We start from the raw sequence: 26066 nt of genomic DNA, 5'->3' as shown, positions 1-26066 counted from the left end.
TCCAGTTTCTCTCACATCCCTTTGGAAAGGACTAAATCCCCTCCTGGCCTGTCAAGTGCCCCAGCTTTTACCTGCTAACCTCAGTAGCAAATCTCAAGATCAAGCAAATTCTCTTGTGCTTATGTTTCTTGCCTGCCTGTTAGAAAAGGACACTTGATACAATCCCTGTTGTGTCCAGACTTCCCTTCCCAGGGCTAACCCTGCTCCCTGCCAGAGCACTCCTGCTGTGTCCTATCTGTGTCCTCTTCCTGCTCTTTAATAGGTTGATACCTGATAACTTATCAGGTGCTCACAAGAGGCCTTGACTTTGAGGCATTCCAATGTCCAAAAGTCAGTATCCCAACACCTGTGTTGCCTGGCAGAGGAATCCTTACTTTGGAATGTGTTGAGAGAAGAAGTCTGGGGTTTCCTGAGTGCAGGCTGTGGGTGGGAAGAAAGAAAGAAAATCTCCCGTTGTGGAGATTTCTTTATTGTGTCTCTGTCTTTGTGAGTTTCTAAGCTGTGTGCGTGGGGGTAGAGGAGGCAAAGTACCAACCAATGCTCCTGAAGACCTTTACAAATTAAAAACTGTGACTTGAAAAGGTTTGCTGGATAAAAATGCCGGTTTTTTTCCTCGAGTTTTATTTTCTCAAGCACTAAGGAAAGGAGTCAAAGCTCCCAGTGGAGCAGTTCCTGTCTGCTCCATCAGCACCACAGAATCAGGCAGCAGGTCCTGTCCTGCACACACTCAACAATTATTTAGAATTTGACCAGTGCCATAGTTTGATAGGCTTTTTTTTTTTTTCTTTTTAGATTCAAAAGAAGATTGATGAAGCCTTGAATGATGTCACTTCCAGTTTATCCTTCCTGAAAGATGAAAGGGAATATATCAAAGCACTGCCAGAACAAGGCATGAGCCAGCCTGAAGTGCTGCAGAAGATGAAAGAGTACAGCTCGAAAGGTGGGTCTGTACTGCAGCAGACACCACACATGACACTTCCTCTCCTACATGAGTCCCAGTGACTCCTGCTCATGGTTTCAACTTAAATATTTTGTCCCCTTGCAAGTTTTTGTCTGTTTTTCTTGTGGCTGTGACTGAGATTCGTGAGTTCTAGTGCTGTGTTCAGGTATTTACACTGAAATTCTGTTCCTTCCACAAGAATTCTAGGTTAATGGGGAAATGGGAGAGCTGAGGAGAGGAGAAATATGGAGGAAGTTTTCTTTTTGGATTGCATTTTGGAGCAGTTGCCTTGATGTTTGCTTTTACCAGAAATGTGAAGCCCCAGAAAATACTCACAGTCAAAAAAAGCAATTTCCAAGTAGAATTGTTAGGGAATTTCCAAGACTGTGACCTCAGTTAAGAGAGACAATGGTTTGTGCCTTGAAAAAGCCTAAGGGAGAGTGATGATGATGTTCTCCTGGCTTGAGTCCACACAAGCAGTGTCTGACACTTGATCTGAGTTGCCTCTCTCATGTAAACATGTTCCCTCTGATCTGTGTGCCTCTTACTCCTAATGAGCAAATCTGGGTGACTTCCTGTCCAGGAGAGAAGATACAGCTGCCCTGCTCCTATCCCAAACTTGAGAAATGCCTTCCATTTTCTGCTAGAATAGTGCATCTGCTCCAAATTCAGAAACACACAATTTCATGATCCAGTATCCTGGACCAATTTCCTTCTTTTTTACTGCTGTATTGCTAATGTTGCTTCTGTCTGTGTTTTCTCTTAAATTTTTGTTTCCTTCCATCACTGGGTTCTTTTTTATTTTCTAAAGTCCCTTCTATTTTCACCCCCCACCCCTTTGGAAGTTGTTTGGAAGTCCCAGTTTAGGCAAAATTTAATTGAGGTGCCAGCACTGTGGATTTTAGCAGTACAAACTTGGCTTTTCCATCTCTTCCCAGCTTCCTGTGGTGGTGGGTGCTCTTTGAAAGTGGCTTTAATTTAGTGTCCAGTTGGTTGAACAGCAGTTAGGGGAGACTGCTGGGGATTAAGTGGATTATTTATTAATATAACTGCTTGCTCCAGCTACATGTTGGTTATGTGCTGACTCTTTAGTCATCATTTACTTGCTGGTTGCTAACTTCACACCATGCCAGGGGCTCAGCTTCACACACAGCTGTCCCTGGGCCACAAAACTCAGGGAAATCTCAAAAGCTGAGTCCTCCTCTGTGGAACTGAGGTGTTTTTCCATGTGCTTTTCCACCCTGGCTGGGAATGGCTGTGTTTGTGAGCAGTGTGCCCTTCCCTCTCTTGCAGGAGATGTACGCTGGCAGGATGGGAAAGTCTCAGGGACTGTGTACAGTGGTGAAGAGAAACTCACCCACCTGCTGGTCAAGGTAAGGTGCAAGCAGACCAACTTTGCATCTTCAGGGAGACCAGAAACCCCTCAGAGCTGTTCCAGCATCCCAGATTAAATAGGGAAGATCTAAAACTTAAGTCTGGGAAGGGGAATTAGTGGCAATTTGGGCAGTGTGACTCTGGCCAGCTAACTGTCCCTGTGAAAGCACCTCGTAGAGATAACTGGGTCTAATCAGATGAGGTGCTGTTTTGAGTGAGATAGTAATTAGTAATTACAGGTGAACTGGAGACTGGTACTGGAACAGCTTTCACTGAGAAAAGCTAAGCTCCTCTTGGTCTGAGCAAAAGAGAAGGTTTGGGAAATGCTTTTTTGGCGTGGCTGTGTGGTCCAAATCTTAGACAATGGAGCACTGGCAGGCTTCACTGGTGTTCCTGTGAGGTCTGTTTACCTGCTCAGGAACTCCTGCCTTTGAAAAGGCTGCAAAATAAGCTAAACAGCCTAAAGGTTTGTTTTCAAGTACATCTCCTTCCAGAGTTGTTTTGCTAGAAAGGGAAGTCTGGCCCTCTTGTTCCTGGGAACAGTTTTTGTAGCAGGCTCTGTTTGGTGGTTGCTATTGCTGTTTTCTTCCTCATGTTGACATTTTCTGTGCCACTTCTGGAGAAATAAAGCTCAGAGCAGCCTTTTTGGAGGGGCCTTGGCTTGGATCACTTTGTGGAAACATTCCCTTTGTTTGTGCTGATTATTCACTGGTTTGTTTTGCTGTATTTTATTTAACATCCCTGCAGTTGCTTTTTGATCTGGACTTCAGGAGGTTGGGGCTGGCCTGTTCCAGCCTTACATCCTCTGAGTCCACAGTTATGGAATGAGCAGCAATACTGGTTTCCACAGCCACTTTGCTTGTGGTGTGGGTGGGCATTTGTGCTTTACTGCCTGCTTCAGAACCCCCTCTTTTAACAGTAAGAGAATAGTTAAGTAAATTTGAGAACAAGTTCTGCTAAGTCACTTTTTTCTCCTGATTTGTGTAAAACAATTGCAGGATGTGTTCTTCTTTAAAAGCAGTGAAATTATTAGATCTGTGCTTAAAACAAGAGATATTGCTGTGCTGTAGAATCTGCTGCAGAGATCTGAATGCCTTAGAAAAACATTTATTTTTTCTTTATTTTACTCCTCAGCTTCCCAGCTTGTGGCATTTACTTGCAGGAGCAGTTAAGTCCTGTAATATATTTAGGGTAAAATGCAGCTAATTTGCTTCTAGAGTGCACATGGGGAGTTCTTAAAGCCTCATCTGCAAGTCTAACTTTCTCTCTTTGTTTTCTGAAGGTGTATGAAGAGTTTGCCTGGAGTAATCCTCTCCATCCAGATATATTCCCTGGTCTGAGGAAGATGGAAGCAGAAGTGGTGAGGATTGCCTGCACGCTCTTCCACGGGGGCCCCAAATCTTGTGGTGCTGTAAGTAGCCTGTCCTTGCCTCCTGAACATTCTGGGTATTTTTGACTTTGATAAGTGCAAATGCACCTTGTGCTCTCCAGGTGAGCTTGAGGGTAAGCTCATTCTGGTGTGTTCCATGCCAGCTGTGTGTGGAGGTTGCTTAATTCCTCTTCTTGAGAGAGACAATTTTACTCAGAGAAACAGTTCTCTAAACTTTACTTCAGCTTTTTTTTCCCCACTCTTAAATGACACAGGCTTGATGGCAGTTGGAAAAGAGAACTGGTGTAATGCAGCCTGGCTGGATGTCAGTGAGGAACTTTGAACAGAGAAGTGTCACTCTGAGAAGCTCCCCTGAGTTTTAGTCTCTGAGCTGGAGATCTGTGAAGCCTGCCAGATTGCTGAGCTCGAGGGCAAGGCCAGCTGGCTGGCTGGCTACTCACCAACAAGCAGGCATGGCATGGATTGTCAGCTGTCCAGCTGGAAAGCTGCATTTCCAGCCTCATGTGGCCTTCCTGTGCAAACCAGTTGTACAGTCTTGGTAAAATTCCCAGCAGGAGTCCAAATGTGTGTTTTTAAGCTGATGGAAGGCAGTGTTGACACAAGAGTTTACAAGCTGAGCTGGCCTTGAGTGGGCTCTCCCTGTCAGCTGGAGGCTTGCTTGTGGTAAGGAGTTGAGTACTGGGGTAGCTTTGTGGAAGGTGTAGTTGGGATCAGACTCCCAGTGGGATTGATGAGCTCAGCTGTGTGGGAGTGCAAGTTGTGATTGCATTTTGGAGGAGGAGGAGGTGACATCCTCTGACCTGACTTTTCTTCTCAGGACTGTATTCCTGGTACCACCTTCAGCTTGTGAAAAACGCCAGTCACTTGGTTTTAAAATTTTAAAAGTTTAATAGTAATAAAATTGTTATAAAAATAGTAATATAATTAGAGTAATAATAATTTGGACAATTTGGGTTTAGGACAAATAGGAGACAATAAAAACAAAGAGTTACAGACAGTCCGGGTACCTCTTTCTGGGCAAAATAAGCCTGAAAAAGGCCCCACGTTAACAGAGGATTAACCCTTAAAAGCCACAGCCTGTTGCATATTCATACACCTCATCCATGATGCACAAATTCCATTCAAACACAGGATTCTGTCTGGGCAGTGTCAGCTTCTTCCTCTGAATCCTGACAGCCTCTTCAGGGCTGAAGCAGGAAGAAGTTCATTTCTTCTGATGAGCGAGCAATGAATTCTTTCTCTGAAAGATTTAGGTGTCCTGTGGCTGCTACCTCATTCCTTTCTTTAAAAAACTATCCCACATACATAGTTTCTATTTTAAAATTATGTTATAAAACTATATTTAACACACTACTTAAGAAAATTAACACAGCATAACTTTCTAACATAACACACATAATATTCATTTGAATATTTGCGAAAAGCCAATCAGAAAATACACCTTTTTCACCAGCTTTAGAGGAGGAATGTGCCTCTTTGCTTACAAAAACCATTTCACCTCAGCTCAGCTGCTTGCTGGCTTGAAGAGCTGAGATGATCCCCGGAGTGGGGCAGGGGCTGGGCATGAAGCTGTTGGGACTGGTTTCTGTCAGCAGTTGGGACATCAGCTGGCACAGCAGGCAGAGAGCTCTGTGCCCCTGGTGGGTGCTTGGGGAACTTTGCTTGCTGAAGCCTGCACTGGGAACCTTGGGGTGTTGTTATGTAAAACACGATGTAAAGGTGCCAGCCTTGGCCTTGGGTGCCCTCCCCTTGAAATGGAAAAGTGGGATTGCCTAAGAGAAGGTCAGAACAGGTTAAAAACTGCATAGCCAAAGTGAGACCTGCATGAATATACTCTGGGGAACCCTGCTTTTCCTTCTGTCCTCCTCTCACTCCTGAGGATGGTGCCACACAGCAAAGGAAGGGCACAGCCTGCTGTGGGGTTCTGTCCTAGCTGCTTGAAGACAGCCCCATTGGCAGGGAGAAGGAGAGGGCTGGAAAGTTGATCAGCCAGAAACAGAAGATGAATTGCACCCCTGTAATTACCATGTCTGAGTGAGTGTTTCCAGTGGACTTCTTGTCTTCCTCCCACTGCTCTTCCTGACTGTGAAGTGTCCAGAGTTGCTGGTCACTGATGGAGAGATGTGGGTGGGTATATGGAGGTCACATGCTCTTTAAGTAGTTGGGCTTAAAGGCTTCTCTTCTTTGTTTTTCTTCTCCCCAGAACTGAATTACATTTCAGAATAATTTCTGGAGGCTTGGACAGTTGCAGACTCAATTAAAAAGAGGATTTTTTTTCAAACTGATGATTTGCTTTCTGTTTTGGGAAGGCCCTGCTGCAGCTGGTGGCTCAGTGCTGCAGTTTTACTTCTAGAACTGGTGAGACTGTAAAGCAGAGAGGTTTTAATGCTAAACCAGGGGAGGTGCAATGCTCTGAGTTGTCTTTAATCTGTTCAAGAGGGGCTGCTGGCTCATTCTGCTGAGAAGGCCTCTGGGTTTACTTGATTCAACTTTTGCAGTGGTGAGATTTAGAACAACTGCTTTTTTCCCCCCTGAACTTCCTCCCTGCCACCTCTGAGAGGCAGAGTGTCATAGTGCCAGGGCCCTGTCCACTGGATTTACTAATTTGGTTTAAGCAGCAGGGACTGCTTGAGCAAATTGTTGGTGGTGGTCCCTGAAGGCAGATGGAACTCATTGGTGTTTCTGCAGAGGGTGTCTTCATCTGTGCTGCTTGGAAAGCACCAAAAAGTTTCTGTCTGGACTTCTCAGTGAGGCAGTTTCACTTCCTTTGTGCTTGATTTCCACAGCACCTTGCAGAACAGCGCTTTGGGGCAGTAACACTCTGCTGCTCAGCCTGGGAGAAGCTGCCCAGTGACACATCCATGCTGGTTCCCAAGGTTTTCAGCAGCCTGGGATCTGTGTGGTCCTGCCCTGTGTCATGTGGACACCTCCCTCAGCAGGATCTCTGGGGAGCTTCCTCTTTGAAAGTTTTTGGTGTATTTTATAAAACTATGGTTTTTTTACACTTCTGAATGTTAAATCAGACAAGCAGCTCGTGTTGTTTACAGGAGTTGCCTTTAGCTGAGCCATGTGGGCTGTAATTCTCCTTTTGTTGACATGGGCATAAAAGCTCTAACAGTGCCCTGGTGGTTGGGGAGGTTCAAACATGCCTTTGCCTTAAATTGCTCTGGGAGATGCTTCAAGTTTTTAAGCAGTTTTAAAAGTAATCATTTTCAGCAGTGGATGGATGTTTCTTATTTCTCACTAATTACTACTATTGTTCTTACTTTAATTTTGTTATGCAAGAGCAAAGAGACAGGAATCAGTGAGTTGGGGCGCCTGGAAGATTCTAATCACATTCTTGCAATGATTTGGAAGGACTAATTAAGCTCATCACATCGAAAGGGTACAGGGGAGTTTGTTCTTGTCTGATGTGTTCATGTTCACGAGGTGCTTTGTTTTGCAGTGTTGGCTGTGTGGATTTCCCCTGTAATTTGAGGAGAAATCAGCACTTTTATGCAAGCTGCAGTATTTTTGGTTTTTAGTAGCTTTTTGAACTTTACAAAGAAAGGGCGGCTTTGAAGTGTAGGGAAGAATTCTGTGTGCATGTGAGACATGTGTGTATTTGATGTGGATCTCTCTGTGAACTCTTCTTCCACCTATTCTACAGCTGAGGACAGGAGAGAGAAGGAAAATCAGGAGATGCAAGCCCAAGTTTCCTGTAGAAACCCATTTTGTCTCTTCTCCCCAAATTCTGTGGCTTACAAACTTTGGCTGCACATTTGAAGTAGGGAGATGTGAGTGATATGTCTTGAGGGGGGCTTAAACTGTGCAGATCTGTCAGATTTTATCTGTACTGATGAGCAGGTCACCTTGAGAGACACAAGGTGTGGAATTTTACAACCTGCAGGTTTCCAGGGGTTTTATGGGAGGCTGCCACAACATTATGACCATGCAGTGGATTGTGGTGTGGTTTTTTACTGTGTTACCCTAGAAATAAATTGGTTTTTTTTTGGTTTTTTTTTTTTTTTTAAATTCATGGTGTGGTTCAGCTCAGTGAAACTTCTGGTTAGCTTTGTCTCCAGGATCTGAATGGATATGTTTTTAGGTGAAAATGGAACCAAAGTGGTTCTTTAATATCTGACAGTTTGACAGTGACATGGCCAAAGGAATCCCGGAATAGGGACCATATCTCCTATTGCTGTTGTAATGGTGAGGTTCCAGAGCACTGGGATTTGGAGGGAGGGAGCAATGGAAGTGATGCACTGAGTTTGGAAAGCAGGAGGGATATTTATTCCCTGTGCTCTCTCCTCTCCCCTCCCATTCGCGAAACAACAAATAAATCAAGAACACAAAATGTCTGTTTACTTTCCTTTTTCCCCCACACTTTGCCTGGCCTTTGAAGATAGTGCAGAGCTGCTTAAACAATGCCTGTTTCCAGCCCCTTTTCCCATGGCATGGAAAAGCCCGTGGACTTCACTGAGCTGAGAGAAGAATGTGTGTGAGCCCTGGGCGGGTGCTGAATCACTGAGCCTTGGCCGGGCGCCTCAGGGGAAGTTGGATCCTGTGACAGTGATTCAGGCTCTGGCTGCAGCAGAACGAGTTTGCTGTCAGTGGCTGAGCTGACAAAGCTTCCTGTAAAGGAGCAGCCTCCATGCACAGGTATCATCCATGTGGATCAAGAGGATTTTGGTGTTGGAGCTGTGCTGGGCTAAAGGTGCTGTTCCAGGCTTGGGCACCTCTCTGTAATTGAGACTCACAATGTGCTGACTGTGGGCTGATTTAGGAAGCTGAGCTGGCTGAAATTCAGCTTTTTGGGTGGATTTTCAGCTGTCTGAACAAGCTTTCTGTGTGGTCTTCTGCCAGTCAGGGTGTCTGGGAGAAGATCCATCCTGGATGCTCCTCCTGCCCCTGCATGTGACTGGCTGCTGACAAGTGTTGGCTCTGACCTACCAAAAACTGTGTGGCTCAGCATTCCCATGATAGAGCCAGACTTTGAGGAAGGGCTTGTTACATATGAAGGCAAGATGTTGGTGTTTTGGTGTTAGGACTGAAATGGGAATAAGACTGAGGCTGCTTTTTCAAGAGCAGATTATCTAGGTGAGCATAGGGAATGTTGCCCAACAAGGAGCAGGCTTGGTGTTCAGTAACACGAATCCCAAGATCCCCACGTCCTTCCTAGCAAAGTTTTCACAATCATTATCCTAAGCAGTGTTGCAAGGATAGGTACAAGTATGCAATAATTCCATTCCTCTTCTCCCAGCCAGTAGGAAGGCAGTCTATCACCAGCTGTTTTGTTTTTTTTTTCCCAAAGGTAATCACAAGCTGACAGATCTTTATTCATAAAGGGTGTTGAGAAGTGAATGGCACAGCCCATAAAACCCTTAAAACATTATGTTCCTGCTGCTATCCATTTGTTCCACAATTAATGCAGAGATGTCTTTATCCAGTGAGAAGCTCTGTTAGGTTTTATCTCTGACAGCTGTTGCTTTTAAACTTCCCCCAAAAAGCAGAATTGTCTTCCACACTGCCCCTGACAGCAGCTGTTGCTGGCTTGGATTGTGTTAGGAACAAATCCTGGCAGGCTGTGAACTTTGTTCCTTATCTCTGTACTTCATGTTTAGTCATTGTCACACAGTCACACTTCTTGGCATTTTCAGAGTTTGCAGCCATGTCAGCAGGGAAAAACCTAAGGAAAACTCAAATGTCGTAAGGCATGCAAATGTGATTGGCTCCTTTTTATGTTTGTTTTGAGGGGGAAGAGGCTAAAAGGGGAAGTTGCAGTTGGTGCAGCAGGTCTGAGGAGCAAAATTTGCCCCCCATAAGCAATATAAGTAGGTTTTGATTCCTCATTTATGTGAACCTTCGTATAACTGTCCCAGCTACTCCATATCCTTAAGTTTTGGCTCACCCAATAAGTCAGTCCTTCAGGCTGCTTGAAAAACCAACCTCACATTTTCCCAGGTTAAAATTTTACTGGGGAAGGTTGTACCCAGTGTCCCCTGCATGCCAGAACTCATAGAAGCTGACCGACAAGAGACCTTCCACTTGAGGAATTCCTTCCTGTAAAGAGTTTAATTTGTGTATTTGCACCAGCTCTTGAGTTCAAGTATGCAACAGTAAACCTGTGTGTGCCTCCCTCTCTTCCACCTCCTGATGCAAACCCTGTGGTCAGGGTGAAGAGGGCTGGGACAGCAGCCTTAGTGGGTGGTGTGGGTGCTGACTGGAGTGGCTGGGGACAGGAATGCACAAATTCCTCCTGGTGTAAAATTCCTTGTGTCCCTGAGGGCTTAGAAGCTCTGGTATTGAGCAGAGCTTGGCTGGTCTCAGCAGAGAGGAGGTGGGAGAGTTCCAAGTCCTGCAGCATTCCAGGTTCTGGGAAGGTTTTGCAGCTCAGGAGTGGTGCCAACCCTGAGCTGACTCTGTGCCTCAGTGTGGCACTGCTCCAGACCTAATAAACCCTGCTGGACTGCAGCTGACTTAACACAGAGTCAACTTTGTTGTTTCTGTATACGTGGCATAATTAATCTGTAATGCAGATAAACAATCCCCGGGTAATCAAGAGCTTAAGTACCAATAGTTTGTGAGGTTACTGTGCAATGTGGTCCCCTCCTGCCGGGCTCTGGAGATCTATACTTTTTGTTTGTTTTCTCTTTCCCCCATCCCATTTAAGTAGAGGATTCAGCATTTAAATGTGCATTTTCAAGCTGAGTGTCAGAAAGCTGTTTTGTGCTGTTCAGTGACTTCTGCTGCCCTTTAAACCCTGAGTTGTCCTTTGCACTTTAAAGCAGAGGCAAGAGATGCTGTTCCTGCATCCCCTTTTTTGCTTTTCCCTCCTGTAACTCCCATTGTTATTTTTCCTTGTTTGCTTCTTTTCTGGTGACAGATGACATCTGGGGGCACTGAGAGCATCCTGATGGCCTGCAAGGCATACAGAGACCTGGCTTATGAGAGAGGCATCAAGCAGCCAGAAATGTGAGTGGTGCCACCACAGCTTTTTCTTTTGGGGGCTTGTGGGATTTACTGTCCCCTTGAGCTGAGATGGTGCTGGACCTCAATAATCCTTCATTTCATAGCTCATTGCCACCTCTTCCTTGTCCATCTCTGTCTGGAGGAGAGAAACCTGTGTGGAAAGAAGAGTTCAAAAGCACAGGAAGTTTTAAAGCAAGCAGCCTGGGGGGCACAGATGTTGCTGGGGCAGCTGTATTTTGGCAATACCTGTCTGCTTCTCCAGACAGCCTGCCTGGATCAGCTCTGCACTTGAGCAGAGATTGTCAAGCCCTTTGAAGTGTTCAAGGGGTTTGATTTATTCACATCAAAGAAGGCTTAGCCTGAAAACTCTGAGGCTGGAGTTGGGTTGGTTGGAGCTCAAATGAGGAATTGTGGTAATCATTACACTGCTAATAGAGGTTTTGCTGTCTCTAATGTGCTGCCTCTCTTCTAGATGGTGCATGGGAAATGTTTTTCTAGTTAATTGCTTTGAGGGGAAAATGTTAAAGGAAATGAAACACTGGTGGTTCTTTTCTTCCCTCTCTAGCATTTAAGGCTCTGATAATGATGTGAGGCCTCAGAAAACAGGGTTAATTGAGGCTGTTCAGCCATTGCCACTGGAGATGGGAATCAGCAAATGTTGCTTTCATTTGATCTGTTCCTTTTCCAGGTTGGTCCCTGTGAGTGCCCACGCTGCCTTTGACAAGGCAGCACACTACTTTGGGATGAAGCTGATCCAAATACCTCTGACCAAGGCTATGGAAGTGGATGTTCAGGTATCACTTTAGTCTCTCTCTGTGAGGAAATTAACATTCCACAGCAGCTAGGCAAGAAATCTGCCTGTCCAGGTAGCGAGTCAGTGGATAAAGAGGGAGGAATGTTTTGTGGAAACAGTGAAAAGCAGCATGAGTAAGTGTCATTGCAGATGAAGTTGTATTTGAAATAACTGGATGTTATGCCTTTGTCCCATGGGTTTCATTTAGACTCAGGTCATTTATGTATTTCATAAATAGCCCCAGATTTCAGAGGAGGGTGAACAAAAATATTATGGTATTTCCCAGTGGATGAGTGGTTGTAGCTCATTGCTTTCCTCTCTGTACTCTTTCATGCCTTGGTTTTTAAGACCAGATCTGCATGTTCTCACCCATTATCTTTTTTGGCAGGATGGCACTTGGTAAATGGGATGTGAGCATCTTCTCTCTTTAAATCTTCAGGCAATGAGGAGAGCCATCTCGAGGAACACAGCCATGCTGGTCTGTTCTGCTCCCCAGTTCCCACATGGAATTATGGACCCCATTGAAGAGGTGGCAGAGGTAGGGTACCCCTACCTGTAGGAACCTGTGTGTTGTAGCAGTAAAACCAGCACAAGAAGGGTTGGAGGGGTTCCAGAATGCTGAGCAGTCAAATTTGGTGGGAGGGATCCCACTGGCTGGAAGGGCATTACTGTCCTCAAATGTGCTGTTTGCCTACAGCAGGGTTTGTAGGATGCAGTTTGGGACTGAGGGGGAATGTGTGACCGTGAGACCAACCAGAAGTGCTCATGCTTTGCTACCTAAAAGGAAGGAGCACCTAAATGGCTCACCTGGTGAAAAGGCTTTGATTTAGGGTCTGCTGGTTGTACCAAAATTGGTGTGGAAGTCTGAAAAATGTGTGGAGAGAGTAGGAGTCAAAGGGCTGGGATCTTATTTTCTGAACATACCTCTTGATTTCTTTCCTCTCTGTGCTCCAGTTATTTATTGTGTATGTGACCAGCCAGGGCCTCTGATCTTCTGTTCATTTGGCTCTCACACCCTTTTATTTTATTGTGGATACTCCTTTCAGACAATGTTGTCACATTCCTTTGGCAAACACAGCAAACTCCCAAAATGCCACACTGTTTTTCCTGTGTGTGGAAGGCAGGAAAAGGCATCCCACAGCCAGCCAGCCCTTCCACATCTCCTGTCCTCCACAGCTTGAGAGTGGTATGATGTTCTCAAAGGGTTCAGTGAACATCTAACTGTGAAATGTCAAATACGTTTTGGGGACTGGAGTTTGGGTGTCCCAGCCACACAAGTTTGATTTCTTGTTCACACACAGCTTGCAGTGAAGTACAAAATCCCCTTCCATGTGGATGCCTGCCTGGGTGGATTCCTTATTGCTTTCATGGACAAGGCAGGGTTCCCCCTGAAGCGTCCCTTTGACTTCCGTGTGGAAGGTGTGACCAGCATCTCTGCTGACACCCACAAGGTGAGGAGAAGGGTCTTCCAGGGCTTTCATTTTTGGGGTGTGATTGCTGTTGCCATCCTGTCCTTCAGGCATTTCTTCCCTACTGCGTGGAGGAGCACTGAGGTGCAGGGGTAGAGGCTGTACAGAACCCCTCAGGCTGGGAAAGACCTCCAGGATTGAGTCCAACCTGTGAGCAGTCTCCACCTTATCAACCAGAGCAGAGCACTGAGTGCCACATGCAGTCATTCCATGAACACCTCCAGTCATGGAGACTCTACCATCTTCCTGGGCAGCCCCTTCAACCCTGACAGCCCATTTTTCCCCTTCCACAAAGAAATTTATCCTGATTTCCAACCTTAACCTCCCCTGGCACAACTTGAAGCTGTTTCTTCTTGTCCTGTCACTTGTTTTCTCTGAGCAGAACCTGACCCCCCCTGGCTGTCCCCTCCTGGCAGGGAGTTGTGCAGAGCCACAAGGTCCCCCCTGAGCCTCCTTTTCTCCAGGGTGAGCCCCTTTCCCAGCTCCCTCAGCTCCTCCTGGGGGCTCCTTCCCTGGACTCGCTCCAGCCCCTCCAGGGCTCTCTGGCTGGGTGAGCCCAGAACTGGACACAGCCCTCAAGGGTCCCCAGCACAGAGGGACAATCACTGCCCTGGTCCTGCTGGTCACACTATTCCTGATCCAGGCCAGGTGCCATTGCCACATGGGCACATGGTGGCTCATGAACAGCCACTGTCACCAGCACCCCTAGGCCCTTTCCAGCTTTCCAGCCTGGAGCTGCAGGGGGTTGCTGTGACCCAAGGGCAGGACCTTGCACTTTGCCTTGCTGAACCTCTGCCCGTGGATCCAGCCTGTCCCAAGCCTTCTGCTCTCCAGCAGATCAACAAATGGGATCTTGGTGAGGACCTGGATGCATTCCTGTGCCCTCTTGCTGCTTTCTAACCTTTTCTGTGCCCCTTGCAGTATGGCTACGCTCCCAAGGGCTCCTCGGTGGTGCTCTACAGTGACAAGGAGTACAGGAAGTACCAGTTCTTCGTAGCCCCTGACTGGCAAGGAGGAATTTATGCCTCTCCCTCCGTGGCAGGCTCCAGGCCTGGTGGGATCATAGCTGCATGTTGGGCAACCCTGCTGCACATCGGAGAGTCGGGCTACGTTGAGGCTACGAAGAGGATCATTAAAACAGCTCGTTTCCTGGAGTCAGAGTATGTGGGTGCCTCAGGGATTGGATCCTGCTGGAACCCTCCTCCCAAACTGCTTTTGGTTTTTTGTTTTTCCCTTTAACCTGCTGGGCAGTTCTAGGAGAACATTTGTTTCTGCCCAGAGAGCTGAGGGACCCAGGCACTTCATTCAGCTTCTTGGCTTTGAGAATTCCTTCTGCCTCAGCCGTGGCTGAGGGGGAATCTGGAGGGAGGTCAAAAGAAGGGTTGTACTCTTCCTTGTTGGGGTGCTTGGGTGGCTATGTAAAATAAGCAGATTTCCTGTCTTCCCTTGCTTTTCTGTCTTCTCTCCTTTCAATTTTTTCCTGAGTTTCCTTGACTTTAGGGTGTGTAATGACCCAGGTCCTCTGGCAAGTCCCAATGGCCTGGGCTGGGTGCATGATTTTTGGATGGGAATGTGCTGCCATCTGTTCCCTCCTGTAGCTTTTCCTTTAAGGCTCCAGCTGGGTGGACAGAATGTCTGAACCCTGTAACATTGATCAGTCATTTCTTTTCTCCTCCTTCTTTTCAAGGTTGAGAAAAATTGACAGCATCTTCATTTTTGGGAAGCCAGAGGTGTCTGTCCTCTCCATTGGCTCAGACACTTTTGACATCTATCGATTATCTAATTTTTTATCTGCAAAAGGATGGAACTTGAACGTCCTACAGTTCCCACCAAGGTGAGTGTGTGGAGACCAGGGAGTGATGTATTTGGCAAGATGCTCAACTTCAGGCCATGTAGCTCTCATGATTTGCTGTGTACTGTTGTCCATAGCTGATAAATTGTATGTAGAATTTTCCACTGCAGAGCAGGAATCACTTTTCTAATTGCCATTATACAGCAGTGAAGATAAAGTAATAGTAATTTTAATGAGCCTGGCAGAGGACTTTCTATTTACCTCTAATACATGCAGAAAAATGTAAATAACCAAGGCTCTATCTCATGTTTAGTTAACTGAGGGTTTGTAGATAGATTAATTTTCCATTGAAAATGATCAGCCATTCACTGATGTTTTTATTTCCTTCATCTTCAGTGGGCAGGAGGAAGACAGGAAAATAAATAAATCAATGTCAGAGACTTTCCTTAAGTGGGAAATTGGGCTTTTGTGAGCAGAAGGGGTCAGTGCTCTCAAATGCAACTGCACTGCATTGAAAAAAATTGTGAGTGGTCGTAGGAAGTGAAGTCCAGGGAGCCTGAGGTGATAGCTCAGAGGTGGATGCTTTCTTCTGGTGATGGCTTAGAAGCTGCAGAGGAAGGAGAGGGAAATGATGGCAGGGGTGCCTGTGCTTGCAGGCAGCTGCATTTTTCTCACCAGAGTTACCTGGAATGAGGTGAGAGACTTCAAACCTTATTGTGAAGTCAGGAAGGAAGGAAGAAGGAGCTGGCTCTAGCAAGCATTTTCCCGTGATTACCCTTAGTGAGAATGCTGTTTCGAGGAGATACACAGTTATCACTGGCCACAGAAGGGCTCAGCTGCTGTTGGGGGCTCAGAAAAGATGGAGCTGTGTGTACTGAAGGTGGTTAATGTCTGCCCTCTGCCCTGCCTGCCCAGCATCCATCTCTGCATCACGCAGCTGCACACCAAGCCCGGCGTGGCTGAGCAGTTCCTGCAGGATGTCAGGAACAGCATCCAGGACATCATGAAGGACCTCAACGCCAAGACCACGGGCATGGTGAGGAGGCCAGCACACAGTGAGGGGGTGTTTGGGCTGAGGGTGTTTCTCCTGTGTAACAGCCTCTCTTCTCTGCTTAGGGAGCCATCTATGGAATGGCGCAGTCCGTCCCAGACAGGAGCCTGGTGGCAGAGATTTCCCAGGCCTACCTGGATGGCCTCTACAGCACGGATGTTCTCAGCACTGAAAAGCACATGAACGGCTCTCCTAGCCACCACTGACTGTAGTGCAACACTCTGTGCCTTGCCAGCCAGCACTGGGGTGGTTCCAAAGGTTTCCTAGGGAAGAGATTGCAGTTCCTTTGTTCCTACAATTGCAGGTCCGAGGGTGGCTTGATCTGGAAGAATTCCTTCCCTGTCTTAGTCTGTTCTGAAATCTGCATTGTTTTCATGCCCCATTTCAGTTTTAGGGCTTTTCTTCCCTCCCCCCTGCCTGTTTTCATCATGGCTGTTGATGGTGAATTGAATGTCCATTCCACAGCTCCAAATTCCTCAGGTATTCTGCATATCCCTTCATTCCATGTTGTCTCTCCTCCTCAGACCTGGTATTCAGCCAGTGTCCAGCCAAGTGTTAAATTTGAGTTCTCACCTTGTGTTCCACAGCTCCAATCTTCCTGGAAGTTAATGGCAGACAGTAAATTGGAAATTTTGTTTTCTCTTGACTATTGCTGTAAGCTGCTGCATTTAACAGACCGTGCTGGGAGCCTTCTATCTGTGTAATGCAGAGCTGATAAATTGGCAGAGGGAAGGTAGTCATGGCCTCCCTTTGAAACCTGAGTGAGACTGCAATCAATATCTGCTGAGGGGGAGGAAAAAACAACACAAAATCCTTTTCTGGAATCTCTTGAACAACAGCAGAAGTAGAAACCAAGCAGGTGGTGTAGGGAGAGGAACTGGAAGGTACTGAAAACCCCGGGTACATCGTGGCTGTTCTGCTCCCCTGCCTCTCGTAGAAGACATGCATTGACCACCCAGGAGTGCTGTTTTCCCTTGCACAAATCTGGAGGGAGGTGCAAAGCTCATTTCACTGTTCAGAACTTGAAGGTTTTACACTGTCCCCTCACGATGCTGTAGCAGAGCCAGCCAGGCCCTGGCCTGTGTCACAGCCAGGGACGTTGTGCGCAGATGGTTTTTTTTTACCATGGTCTTTTAGTATCAAAAAGGTGACTTTTGTAATAGCAGTAATCTCAGCTCTTTGCACTGATTCTTTTAAGGCACATTCTCTAAAGGGCATTCACCATTGTGCCTTGATGCTTCTCTGGCTTTTTTTTTGTGGCAGGCCAGGGAGGGTTGGAGGGTTCAGCTGTTTGACCACGACCTTGGTTGTGGTCATTTCTTTATGGTACTAATTCTGAAAACAAACCTCAAAGGCAGGCTGGCCTCAGAGGAAGAAGCACCCTTGCCTGTTAGGTAGGATAGTAGTTGTAATGAGCCAAGTCCCTTCACAGTATTACAAAGAGGCTGGGAGAAGCAGAGGAAAGGATGCAGCAAGTCGGAGCTGTTCCAGCCTTGGGCACATGGCTCAGCCTTCCTATTTTTCCCTGCTGTTTTTAGGTGAGAGCGTTTTCCCAGTGCAGCCTTGTGGCCTCAAGGACAAGCAAGAATCTCTCAAGTAGCCTTGGAGTTACTCCTGCAGGGCTTTCCCATGTTTCCTCTCAGCTTTTTGCATGGAGCAGAGTTTCCCAGGCAAAATCCCACACGTGGGTGTGAAGACTTCATGCCGTGTGTGCAGGGCATCTGAAGGCATCTCTCTGCTCCAGCCTGTTAGCCTGAAGCTGGGCCTGGCTGAAGCACTGGAATTTTGAGGAATGAAAAGGTCACTGACCAGCTTCTGCACAAACCAGCCCAGCCATTGTGGGAAGGATCCTGGCTTTCCAACAGCTTTATTCCCTGTGCTAGGAGACACGTTTGGCATTTGGCCATCTGAGCTTGATGACTTCATTCAAGTCACTGAGCCCTTTTGAAATCATTGAATTGCCTGAGAGTCTCTTGAAGGTGATATCAGCTCTGGCAGTTTGTATTGGACCTATTTATTCTCTCAAGGTCTTGCCAGTGTGACCATTACTGTATCTCTGAGTTTGGAGACAGTCTTCAGTGTCTGGCTACTGTGATGGTTCTCTTTGGAACCGAGATTTAACAAAACAAAACAAAAAAAGGGAGGTACTCTTTTTGTTTCTGCTTTAAAAGAAAGAAGGGGTGGATTGGGGTGGGCTGGAGGAGAGCAAAACTCCCTTCTCTTCCTTCCCTGGTTGCATTTTCCTCCCAGGAGGTAGGTGGATCTAACAGATCAGTGCTCCATTTCACACTTTTGGATGTATTTGAAGATGTTATTTGTAAGTCAATGTATTCTATTCTGGGCTTTGCTTATTAATAATATTTGTGGGTTTAATTGTTCCATGTGTATTTGTTCTATACTGTAAATGTAATCCTGTGGTCAGGAATAGGCCACTGTAATTCCCTGGTGTGTAGTTTTTATTCATCCTTGTCACCTAACATGTAATCTGCATCCACTTTATCATGCCAAATGGTCCTGGAAAAACAGATTTACAGGCTGTGTGATTGTTTTAAAGACAAAAAAAAGAGAAGAATTTGATGAACTGGTTTATGCTCTGAAACTGGATGGTACTTTTAGACCTGGAGGGATCCTTGCCACTGTTAATTCCTGCAGGATTTCCTGGTTTTCCAAGCGGGACACTCAATTTGTTGCTTGTACAAAGCACTCCCAAGGGATTCACCTGTTCTTAGGTACTAGAATGAAGAATATCCAATGGGATGGACCAAGAAGAGATGTGTGTCTTCATGCCATGGATTTCATCTGCACTTTTCTGATGACTTGGGGGAGAGGGGAGTGGAAGGGTTGCGTACAACACAATAATACCTTGCCCAATAAATCCACGAGGACTTTTTAATGGACAAATGGGATGAGTTGATCTGATGGCAGCTTTCTGCTTTGCTCTGATTTGCCACTGGTTGAACTGGAGGCTGAAATAGCTGGAGAGATGGTGAAAATGGGCCTGGTTTGTATTAAAATGGTGCATTTAGCTATCTAGGCTCACTGAGCTCTTATTTTTCTGCTTCAGTGCTTGTCTGAATGAATGTGGACCTGTTGTTCCTGGAATTTGCTCGTGCACAGCTTGGTCTGTGGCAGGGAGGATGGTGTATGAATCTTACTAACTCTGCCTGAGGGCTGCTCTGTCCTTCTGTCAAAATGAAGGTGGTGTCCGTGTCTGCCTCTTGTGTGTGATGTTCAAGGATGCTGGAAGTTAAAAGAGCTATGGATTTTCTAATAATACTTTGTAGAACTTTAAAGGGTTAAAAAGAGAGAAGAAAAAAAAGTCTTGAACTGGATGTTTGTAGTGTTTTTCCCCAGACTGTGGTGCTGAAATCAAATGCTGTTGGTTTCACATGAAATTGTTCATTGTATCAGTGAAGATCCTGCACCACCAAATCCACCCCAACCTCATTTTGGGCAGTGTTCCACCCTAAGCAGCCCCTGCCCTGCTGCTTTTGTGCCTTTTGGTTGTCCTTTCCCTGTGTTTGTGCCTTGGCTGTGGCACAGCTGTGATTTTACACAAGCAGTTTTTACCTGCCCTGAGAGGCTTTGATCCTCTCTCAGTCTTTCAGACCCCAGTCACTCTGAGGTGAAGGCACCTGCCATTTCTATGTGAAGCTTTTTTGTGGCAGCAGCACCTTCTTGAGAGCAGTCAGGGCAGTACCTGCCCTTGGGGAAACCTGGTGTCATTTGGTCAGTGAGGCTTCTTTGCAAAGAGCCATCAGGTTCAATGAGATGTTTATTGTAAACATTTTCAGTTGGTATCCTAGGAAAGGCTGGCTCCAGTGGGGGTGAGACCATGTGCCTGATGTAATACTGCTGGAGAGAGGTTACAGCAATGACAAACTGCACAGCACCTTGCTGCTTGGCTACAGAGAAGCCAGAGGGGTCACAAAACATATTTTAGGCAGAAAGCACATTCCAGGAGGTAAGGAGCAACAACAGGGGCAGGATGGGGGAGGCTCTGGACAGATTTACTGGTGTAACTTGACTCTGGAAGGACATGGACCTGTTGGAGTGAGGCCAGGAGAGAGGTACCAGGATGATCAGAGGGATGGAGCACCTCTGCTATGAGGAAAGGCTGAGAGAATTGAGATTACTCAGCCCAGAGAAGAGAAGCTTTGGGGTGACCTCATTGCAGCCTTCCAGCACCTCAAGGAACCGACAAGAAACACGGAGAAGGACTTTGTACGAGAGCATGTAGTAACAGGATAAAGGGAAATGGAATCACACAGAATAGGTTTAGATGGGATATTGGAAAGAAATTCTTCCCTGTGAGAGTGGTGAGGCCCTGGCACAGGGTGCCTAGAGAAGCTGTGGCTGCCCCTGGATCCCTGGAAGTGTCCAAGGCCAGGTTGGATGGGGCTTGGAGCAGTCTGGGATAGGGGAAGGTGTCCCTGCCCATGGCAGGGGGTGGAATGAGGTGATCTTTAAGGTCCCTTCCAACCCAAACCATCCCGTGACTCTGTGATATGACTGAATCCTGGTAAGAGGCTCAGCAGCTGGGGCTGTGGGATCACATGGCTAAGGAAGGGTTTAAGGATGGAACCTGCAAGATCAGGGATGGATACATGCACCCTGAGAAGTGCCTCCATCCATCTGAGCTGCACTGGGGGGCTGGCGAGGTGTCTGTCGGGCTGTCTGGATCCAGGATCTAGCTTGGAAGAGGGAAAAGGCTCTGGGTGCAGCCATGGAGGCAGGACACAGTGGCACAGTGGGGTTTTGGCTGGTGGATCCCTGGTCAGGAGAGGGAAGCTGCCACCTGCTCGATGAAGCTGGCCAGGTTGATATCTCGCTCCGACAATCCCCCGCAGTCGTGGGTGCTCAGGGTGATGTGAACCTAAGACAGACAGACAGACCCAGAGTTGTTGACAGAAACAGCAGGGCTGCTCTCCTCACTGCTGCATCTGATGAGGCAGTAGCTCCAAACCTGTTAGCAATATTCCCTGGGCTGGCAGAGGCGCTCTGGCACTTTGCCTGGTTTTTCTCCTTCCTACAGCTCATGCTGGCCACAAGCTGTCACTGCCACCCCAGCCTTGGTCACAGCAGCCACCTGTGCCCATTTTCAACTCAGTCTTTTCCCCAGAAGCTTTTCCTGTGGCTGCTACTTGATACAGATTTTAAAAAGCAACACTGGTGCCAGCCTTTGGCAGCTACTGCTCAGCTGGACGGGATAAAAGGAGGAGGAAAGGATTTGTGGTAGCTGTAGGCTGGCTGTGATATGGGAATAGCATCTGAGGGAAGAGGTCCTGATGATGAGAACAGCACTTGCTGCTCCTATTTTATCCCTCAGAAAAGGGAGCTGCTCCCTGAAGTGCTCTGCTCTGTCCCCACCAGCATGTTCCTTACCTTGTTGTACACATTGAACCACTCAGGATGGTGATCCAGTTTTTCTGCCTGGAGAGCCACTCTGGTCATGAAGCCAAAGGCCTGCAGGGTAAGAAGGAAAGTAACTCTGAACCATTTACCCTGCAACATATCTGTTTTCACCCCCATTACTATTAATTTTACCCTGCCTGTGTCTACAAAACCCAACTAAATGCAAGGCCTGGGCTATTCTGGGAGTTTTCTATGGGTTTTCCTCAGAAGTGTTTCCCAGACAAACTCTGCTGGGTTGAGCCCTTTGGGGCCTTGGGGAGGTTATTTTGTTCAGCCATTCCATTTCAGGGGAGACACAGGGGGCTTTCTTTGGCTGAGCTTTGCAGAGGGGACGCTCAGTGTGCAGAAGTGCATGCCCCTGGTGCTCGTACCCGGTTGAAGTCCTTGAAGTGGAACTCTTTGAAGATGGCATCTCTGCCTTCCACCTCGTTCCACCCCACAGCTCTCAGGTTTGGCAGCAGCTGCTCCCTCTCCTCTGTGTTCAGCCTGTGGGCTTTGCCTGCCTGGAAAGGAAAGAGGAACAGGTCAGTGTGGCAGAAGTGGGATAAAGCAGATGTTGGGAGCAATGAGGCATCCCATGGGTTGGGGAGTTGCAGCTGTGGAGTGGGTGGGAGGGTTGGAATATCAATGTCCTCTGCTCATTGCCTGGAGTGCATCCTGCCTGTACCAACACTGTCAAGCTGGTCCCCTCTGTCCTCTCACCTGCAACACCTCCCACAGTGCCTGAGGTACTAAGAATCGATACCTGTGTGAAGTTAAACTCCAAAACACATTTTCTTTTACACATAATCTTCTGGGGAAAAAAACCCGAAAACAATCAACAACTTAAAAAGCAGAAGCTCTTGGGATCATTTCTAGATCTGAGAGTTGCTTTAGGGTTCCTAAAGCAGCAAGGCTTGCTTATTTATTTATTTATTTATTTATTTATTTGGGCCTGCTTTTGAGGAGAAAGAAGTGGTGTGGATCAGAGATGAGTCACACTAAGCTGCAGTTCAGCTCCTTTTTCCCCTCTCTCCTTTATATTACAATGGATTTTTAGAGGCTGTTTCTGCCTGTGAGGAACAAAAGGCACAGGGAGGGATTGTGGCTGAGCTCTGCCTTGGGCAGAGCTGCTGGTACTTAGTTTTTAAGGGGTAGTAGTGGGGAAGCAGCAGTTCTTGGCTTTGAGGAGTGTTTATAGGCAGAGATGAAACTAAAATGAAGCTCTTGGGGATGGGGGCCACGTGAGCCAGCTCTGCTCTGGCTCAGCAGGGAAGGAAGGAGTGCAAAGGGGCACAGCTCTCTGAAATGTCTTGTTCTGGCAATTAAAATTCTTTCACAGAATCACAGATTGTTCAGAGTTGGAAGGGACCCACAAGGATCATCAAACTCCAGCTCCTGGCCCTGCACAGGACAGCCCCAAGAATCTCACCATGTGCCTGAGAGCCTTGTCCAAACACTCCTTGAGCTCTGGCAGGTTTGGGTGAGTTGATCTTTCCAGCTGGTGATGATAAAGACCTCTTTGCAATTTATTTTCCTTTATGTGCTGTAGAGCCAAGTGTGGCAAGTTGGATGTGCATCCTGACAAATCTGGCCCAGTTTTTTTGGTGGGTATTTGATCAGCAGCCCCTTGAGATGCTTGGAATGGAGAGTGTCACTGGGGGTGGGATGCTTCCTGTCCCCTGGCATTGCAGCTGCAGGATTTTTGGGGAGGGTGTTCCTTGCCTCTGCATATTTTGGATGACTCCCTGGCAGCCCTGGCTCTGTCAACCCCCTTCCCATCCCCCAAATGTCAACGTTGTGCTGGCAGGGAAGGCAGTGAGCAAACACGAGTGAGCTCAATAAACCCGGAGCCGTTGCCCTTCCCTGCTGATGGTGAGATAAGCCGGGCACAAGTAGCTTAGCAACTGGATAAGGTGGGGACAGAGGATGGCTCTGCTGGCAGGGAGCCACCCGTGGGGGCTCTGAAGGGAGCAGGGCAGGGGCTGCACCAGGATTTGGGACCAGGGGCTGAAACCTCTCCATATCAGGGCTAAAAAGAGGAAAGGTGAAAGCTGGGGTTGTAGCTTGGAGCAGAAGGGTATGGATGCAGGGTTCCAAACCAGCCTTCCCCGGGCACAGCAACAAAGGGACGGTGGTGTAATTGTTCTTTTTCTCCGTTGCGACTCCGTGGGAGGATGGCCCCCGGGGCTTTTTCCAGCCCAGCTCCTCCCAGCACCAGCGGGAGGCATGGGCAGGCTGAGGTTTGGCACCCAGAGCCAACTCCTCTGGCTGTGTCAGAGGGCAAACCCTCTGCCAGGAGCAGCCCTGCCCTCCATCCTGCTCCAATCCATCCTTCCTCACCCCAGGATATCGGCCAGCCTGCTGGTTTTGTCAGGATGGCATGTTAATGCTTTCATGTGCTCTCACTCCTTAAAAAACACATTCTTCTCATTAGGGAAATGAAATTATTTTGTTTTCTTCTCCTGGCTCTCAACTGCCAAAAAGTTGGGATTTTAATTTTTGGTTTTTTTCTTTTGCCAGCAGGAAACCAAATAGATGCTGGTTCCTTTCCCTCTGTTGCACAATGCAAGGGAAATTGGGAGAATCTGAACCCTCTTTGCTCTAAAATCTTCCCTTTTAAGTAATCGTGGAGTGGTTTGGGTGGAAAGGGACCTTAAAGGCCATCCAGTTCTACCTCCTGCCATGGGCAGGGACACCCTCCACTATCCCAGGTTGCTCCAAGCCATGTCCAACCTGCCCTTGCACAATTCCAGGGATCCAGGGGCAGCCACAGCTTCTCTGGGCACCCTGTGCCAGGGCCTGCCCACCCTCCCAGAGAACAATTTTTCCCTAACGAAAGGTAGAATTTCCAGCTAGGAGAAGGCACAGGGGGCAGTCTGGAATGCTGTATTCCACAAGGCCCACAGGGCTCTTTTGCTGCCGTGGAAAAGCCGATTTCCAGCCGGCCGGGGCGCGTTGCGGGGCTGTGCAGATGGAGCACACGCGGGGGTCGTCCTTGCCCTACAGAATGCCTACAGAATGTGGGGAGGGGTCGTTGCTGGGGGTCGTTGCTGGCCGATCCTTTCCGACCCCCTCGCAGAGGAAAGAGCCTGCGGAGGGAAATGCAGCAGCAGCAGCCGCCGGCGGAGCTGCGCGTTACTGATTAACCACAGCGCTCCGTCCTTTCCCCTTCCTCCTGCCTCTCCTCGCACACTCCAGCTACCGCTGGAGCATTTCTGTCTCAGGAAAGGCACAGCCAAAAGCAGGCTTGCCCAGCAGGCACTTACCATGGTGCTCCGTGCCCGCCCGGGATGGATGCTCCGTGCCCGCCCGGGATGGATGCTCCGTGCCGTGCCGGGTCCCGCCGGGGCCGCGGCTCCTCCGGGCCAGCGGAGGCGTGGCGAGGCCACCGGGTCCACCCCCGGCCAGCCGAGCCTTCCCAGCCTTGGCCACCTGCCTGTGGGGCCTCACAGGGACCGGGGCATGGCCGGACAGGGTCTCTGGGAAGCGCTGCACCACAAAGTCGTGATGGGTTTTGCCCCCGAGCCGCGCACCCCTCTCCTGCGGGGCGCTCCCTTAATGTGAAAATTGCTTATTTTATGATTGGCTTTTTACAAATATTCAAAGGAATATGATACGTGTTATGTTAGAAAGTTATGCTGTGTTAATTTTTTTGAAGTAGTGTGTTAAATATAGTTTTAGGATATACCATAATGTTAAAATAGAAACTATGTCTGTGGGATATTTTTTTTCAAGAAAGGAATGAGGTACTCGCACCAGAGAGCAGCCACAGGACACTCAAATCTTTCACAGAAAGAGAATTTATTGTTCCATTATCAGAAGAAACGAACTTCTTCCCACCTTGCTCAGCCATGAAGATGCCCTCAGGATTCAGAGGAAGAAGCTGACACTTCCCAGACAGAATCCTGGGTTAGAATGGAATTAATGCACCATGGATGAGGTGTATGAATATGCAACAGGCTGTTGCTTTTAAGGGTTAATCCTCTGTTAAGGTGGGGACTTTTTCGGGCTTATTTTGCCCAGAAAGAGGTACCTGGACTGTCTGTAACTCTTTGTTTTTATTGTCTCAGATTGTCCTAAACCCTAATTGTCCAAATTGTTATTACTCTAATTATATTACTATTTTTATAACCATTTTATTTCTGTTAAACTTTTAACAGTTTAAAACCAAGTGATTGGCGTTTTTCACACTTAACATGGGGCACAAGGAGAAGGCAGAGTGGGATGGAGGGGGCATGTGGTAGATAGGTAATTTGATGGTTGACTCTCACAATTAAAAGGCAAATATTGTGTATATATGTTAGGAGAAGTTTTATAGATTTACAGGTATGCTTTACCCCCTTGTGCTGCTATCAGGGGTGCCTGGGTTTGGGACATTTGGGAGGACATTTGGTTTGTCACTGTGGCAGCACCTGACCTCCAATCAAGATTTAAGGAAGTAAAATTCCATCACTGGACAATGAAGGAGTCCATGGACAAACTTTGGGAGGGGCTGAAGGGTTAAAAGGTGAAGCCTCCATTGTGTGGATGAGCACATGGTGGGAAAAAAAATCCTCTGCTCCCAGCACTGTAATATTTTCTCTATTCAGTCTTCAGTTGCATTTTTGATAAGGTTTTAATAAACCTTTAAGATTTGTAAAAGTGAGTGTCACTTCTCACAGGGCAGTGGCAGCTGGCACCGCTGGATGCTGCTGGCAGCACCTGCGAGGAGGGTGATGGTGCTCAGATAATCACCGATAAATCACCGATAATCAGCAGTAATCACCGATAATCAGCAATAATCACCGATAATCACAGGCTGCGCTGCCGGGACAGCCCGGTTTATATGCCTGAGAGCCCTGAAAATGGGGCTGAAGAAGGAGAAATGCCCCGCACAACATTTCCCAGCCTTTTTAAGGCGTTTTCTGCC

At 47.5% G+C, this 26066-nt stretch overlaps 2 protein-coding genes across 3 annotated transcripts in view; one reads left to right on the top strand and one right to left on the bottom strand.

The window, feature by feature from the left end:
* SGPL1 (sphingosine-1-phosphate lyase 1) overlaps positions 1-18789 on the top strand; it is a 32406-nt gene extending 13617 nt beyond the window's left edge. For both annotated transcript variants that reach the window (XM_059850915.1, XM_059850916.1), the window contains exons 4-14: positions 793-940; positions 2234-2313; positions 3597-3725; positions 10570-10658; positions 11344-11449; positions 11888-11986; positions 12750-12899; positions 13839-14077; positions 14605-14751; positions 15625-15745; positions 15826-18789. In XM_059850915.1, the coding sequence (XP_059706898.1) occupies positions 793-940; positions 2234-2313; positions 3597-3725; positions 10570-10658; positions 11344-11449; positions 11888-11986; positions 12750-12899; positions 13839-14077; positions 14605-14751; positions 15625-15745; positions 15826-15966 (1449 nt within the window). In that variant the 3' untranslated portion in view covers positions 15967-18789. The remainder of the gene's footprint in view (positions 1-792; positions 941-2233; positions 2314-3596; positions 3726-10569; positions 10659-11343; positions 11450-11887; positions 11987-12749; positions 12900-13838; positions 14078-14604; positions 14752-15624; positions 15746-15825) is intronic.
* A 728-nt stretch (positions 18790-19517) lies between these two features.
* Positions 19518-24554, bottom strand: PCBD1 (pterin-4 alpha-carbinolamine dehydratase 1). Its single transcript, XM_059850917.1, has 4 exons — positions 24424-24554; positions 21547-21678; positions 21146-21226; positions 19518-20636 (listed from the first exon to the last, which is right to left on the bottom strand). The coding sequence occupies exons 1-4, from the start codon at positions 24424-24426 to the stop codon at positions 20538-20540; spliced, it is 315 nt and encodes a 104-aa protein (XP_059706900.1). The 5' UTR covers positions 24427-24554; the 3' UTR covers positions 19518-20537.
* Positions 24555-26066: the final 1512 nt, after the last annotated feature.

Source organism: Haemorhous mexicanus, chromosome 7, assembly GCF_027477595.1.
Source record: "Haemorhous mexicanus isolate bHaeMex1 chromosome 7, bHaeMex1.pri, whole genome shotgun sequence".
NCBI classification, from domain to species: Eukaryota; Metazoa; Chordata; class Aves; order Passeriformes; family Fringillidae; genus Haemorhous; species Haemorhous mexicanus.
The sequence above is the reverse complement of the archived record's forward strand: the minus strand, read 5'-3'. Positions and strand labels throughout refer to the sequence as shown.

Coding starts and splice junctions, on each gene's coding strand:
- PCBD1 (XM_059850917.1), bottom strand. Junction 21,227..21,546: donor ACTTCAAGGACTTCAACCGG/GTACGAGCACCA, acceptor CTTACCCTGCAG/GCCTTTGGCTTCATGACCAG. Junction 20,637..21,145: donor GGTTCAATGTGTACAACAAG/GTAAGGAACATG, acceptor TGTCTGTCTTAG/GTTCACATCACCCTGAGCAC.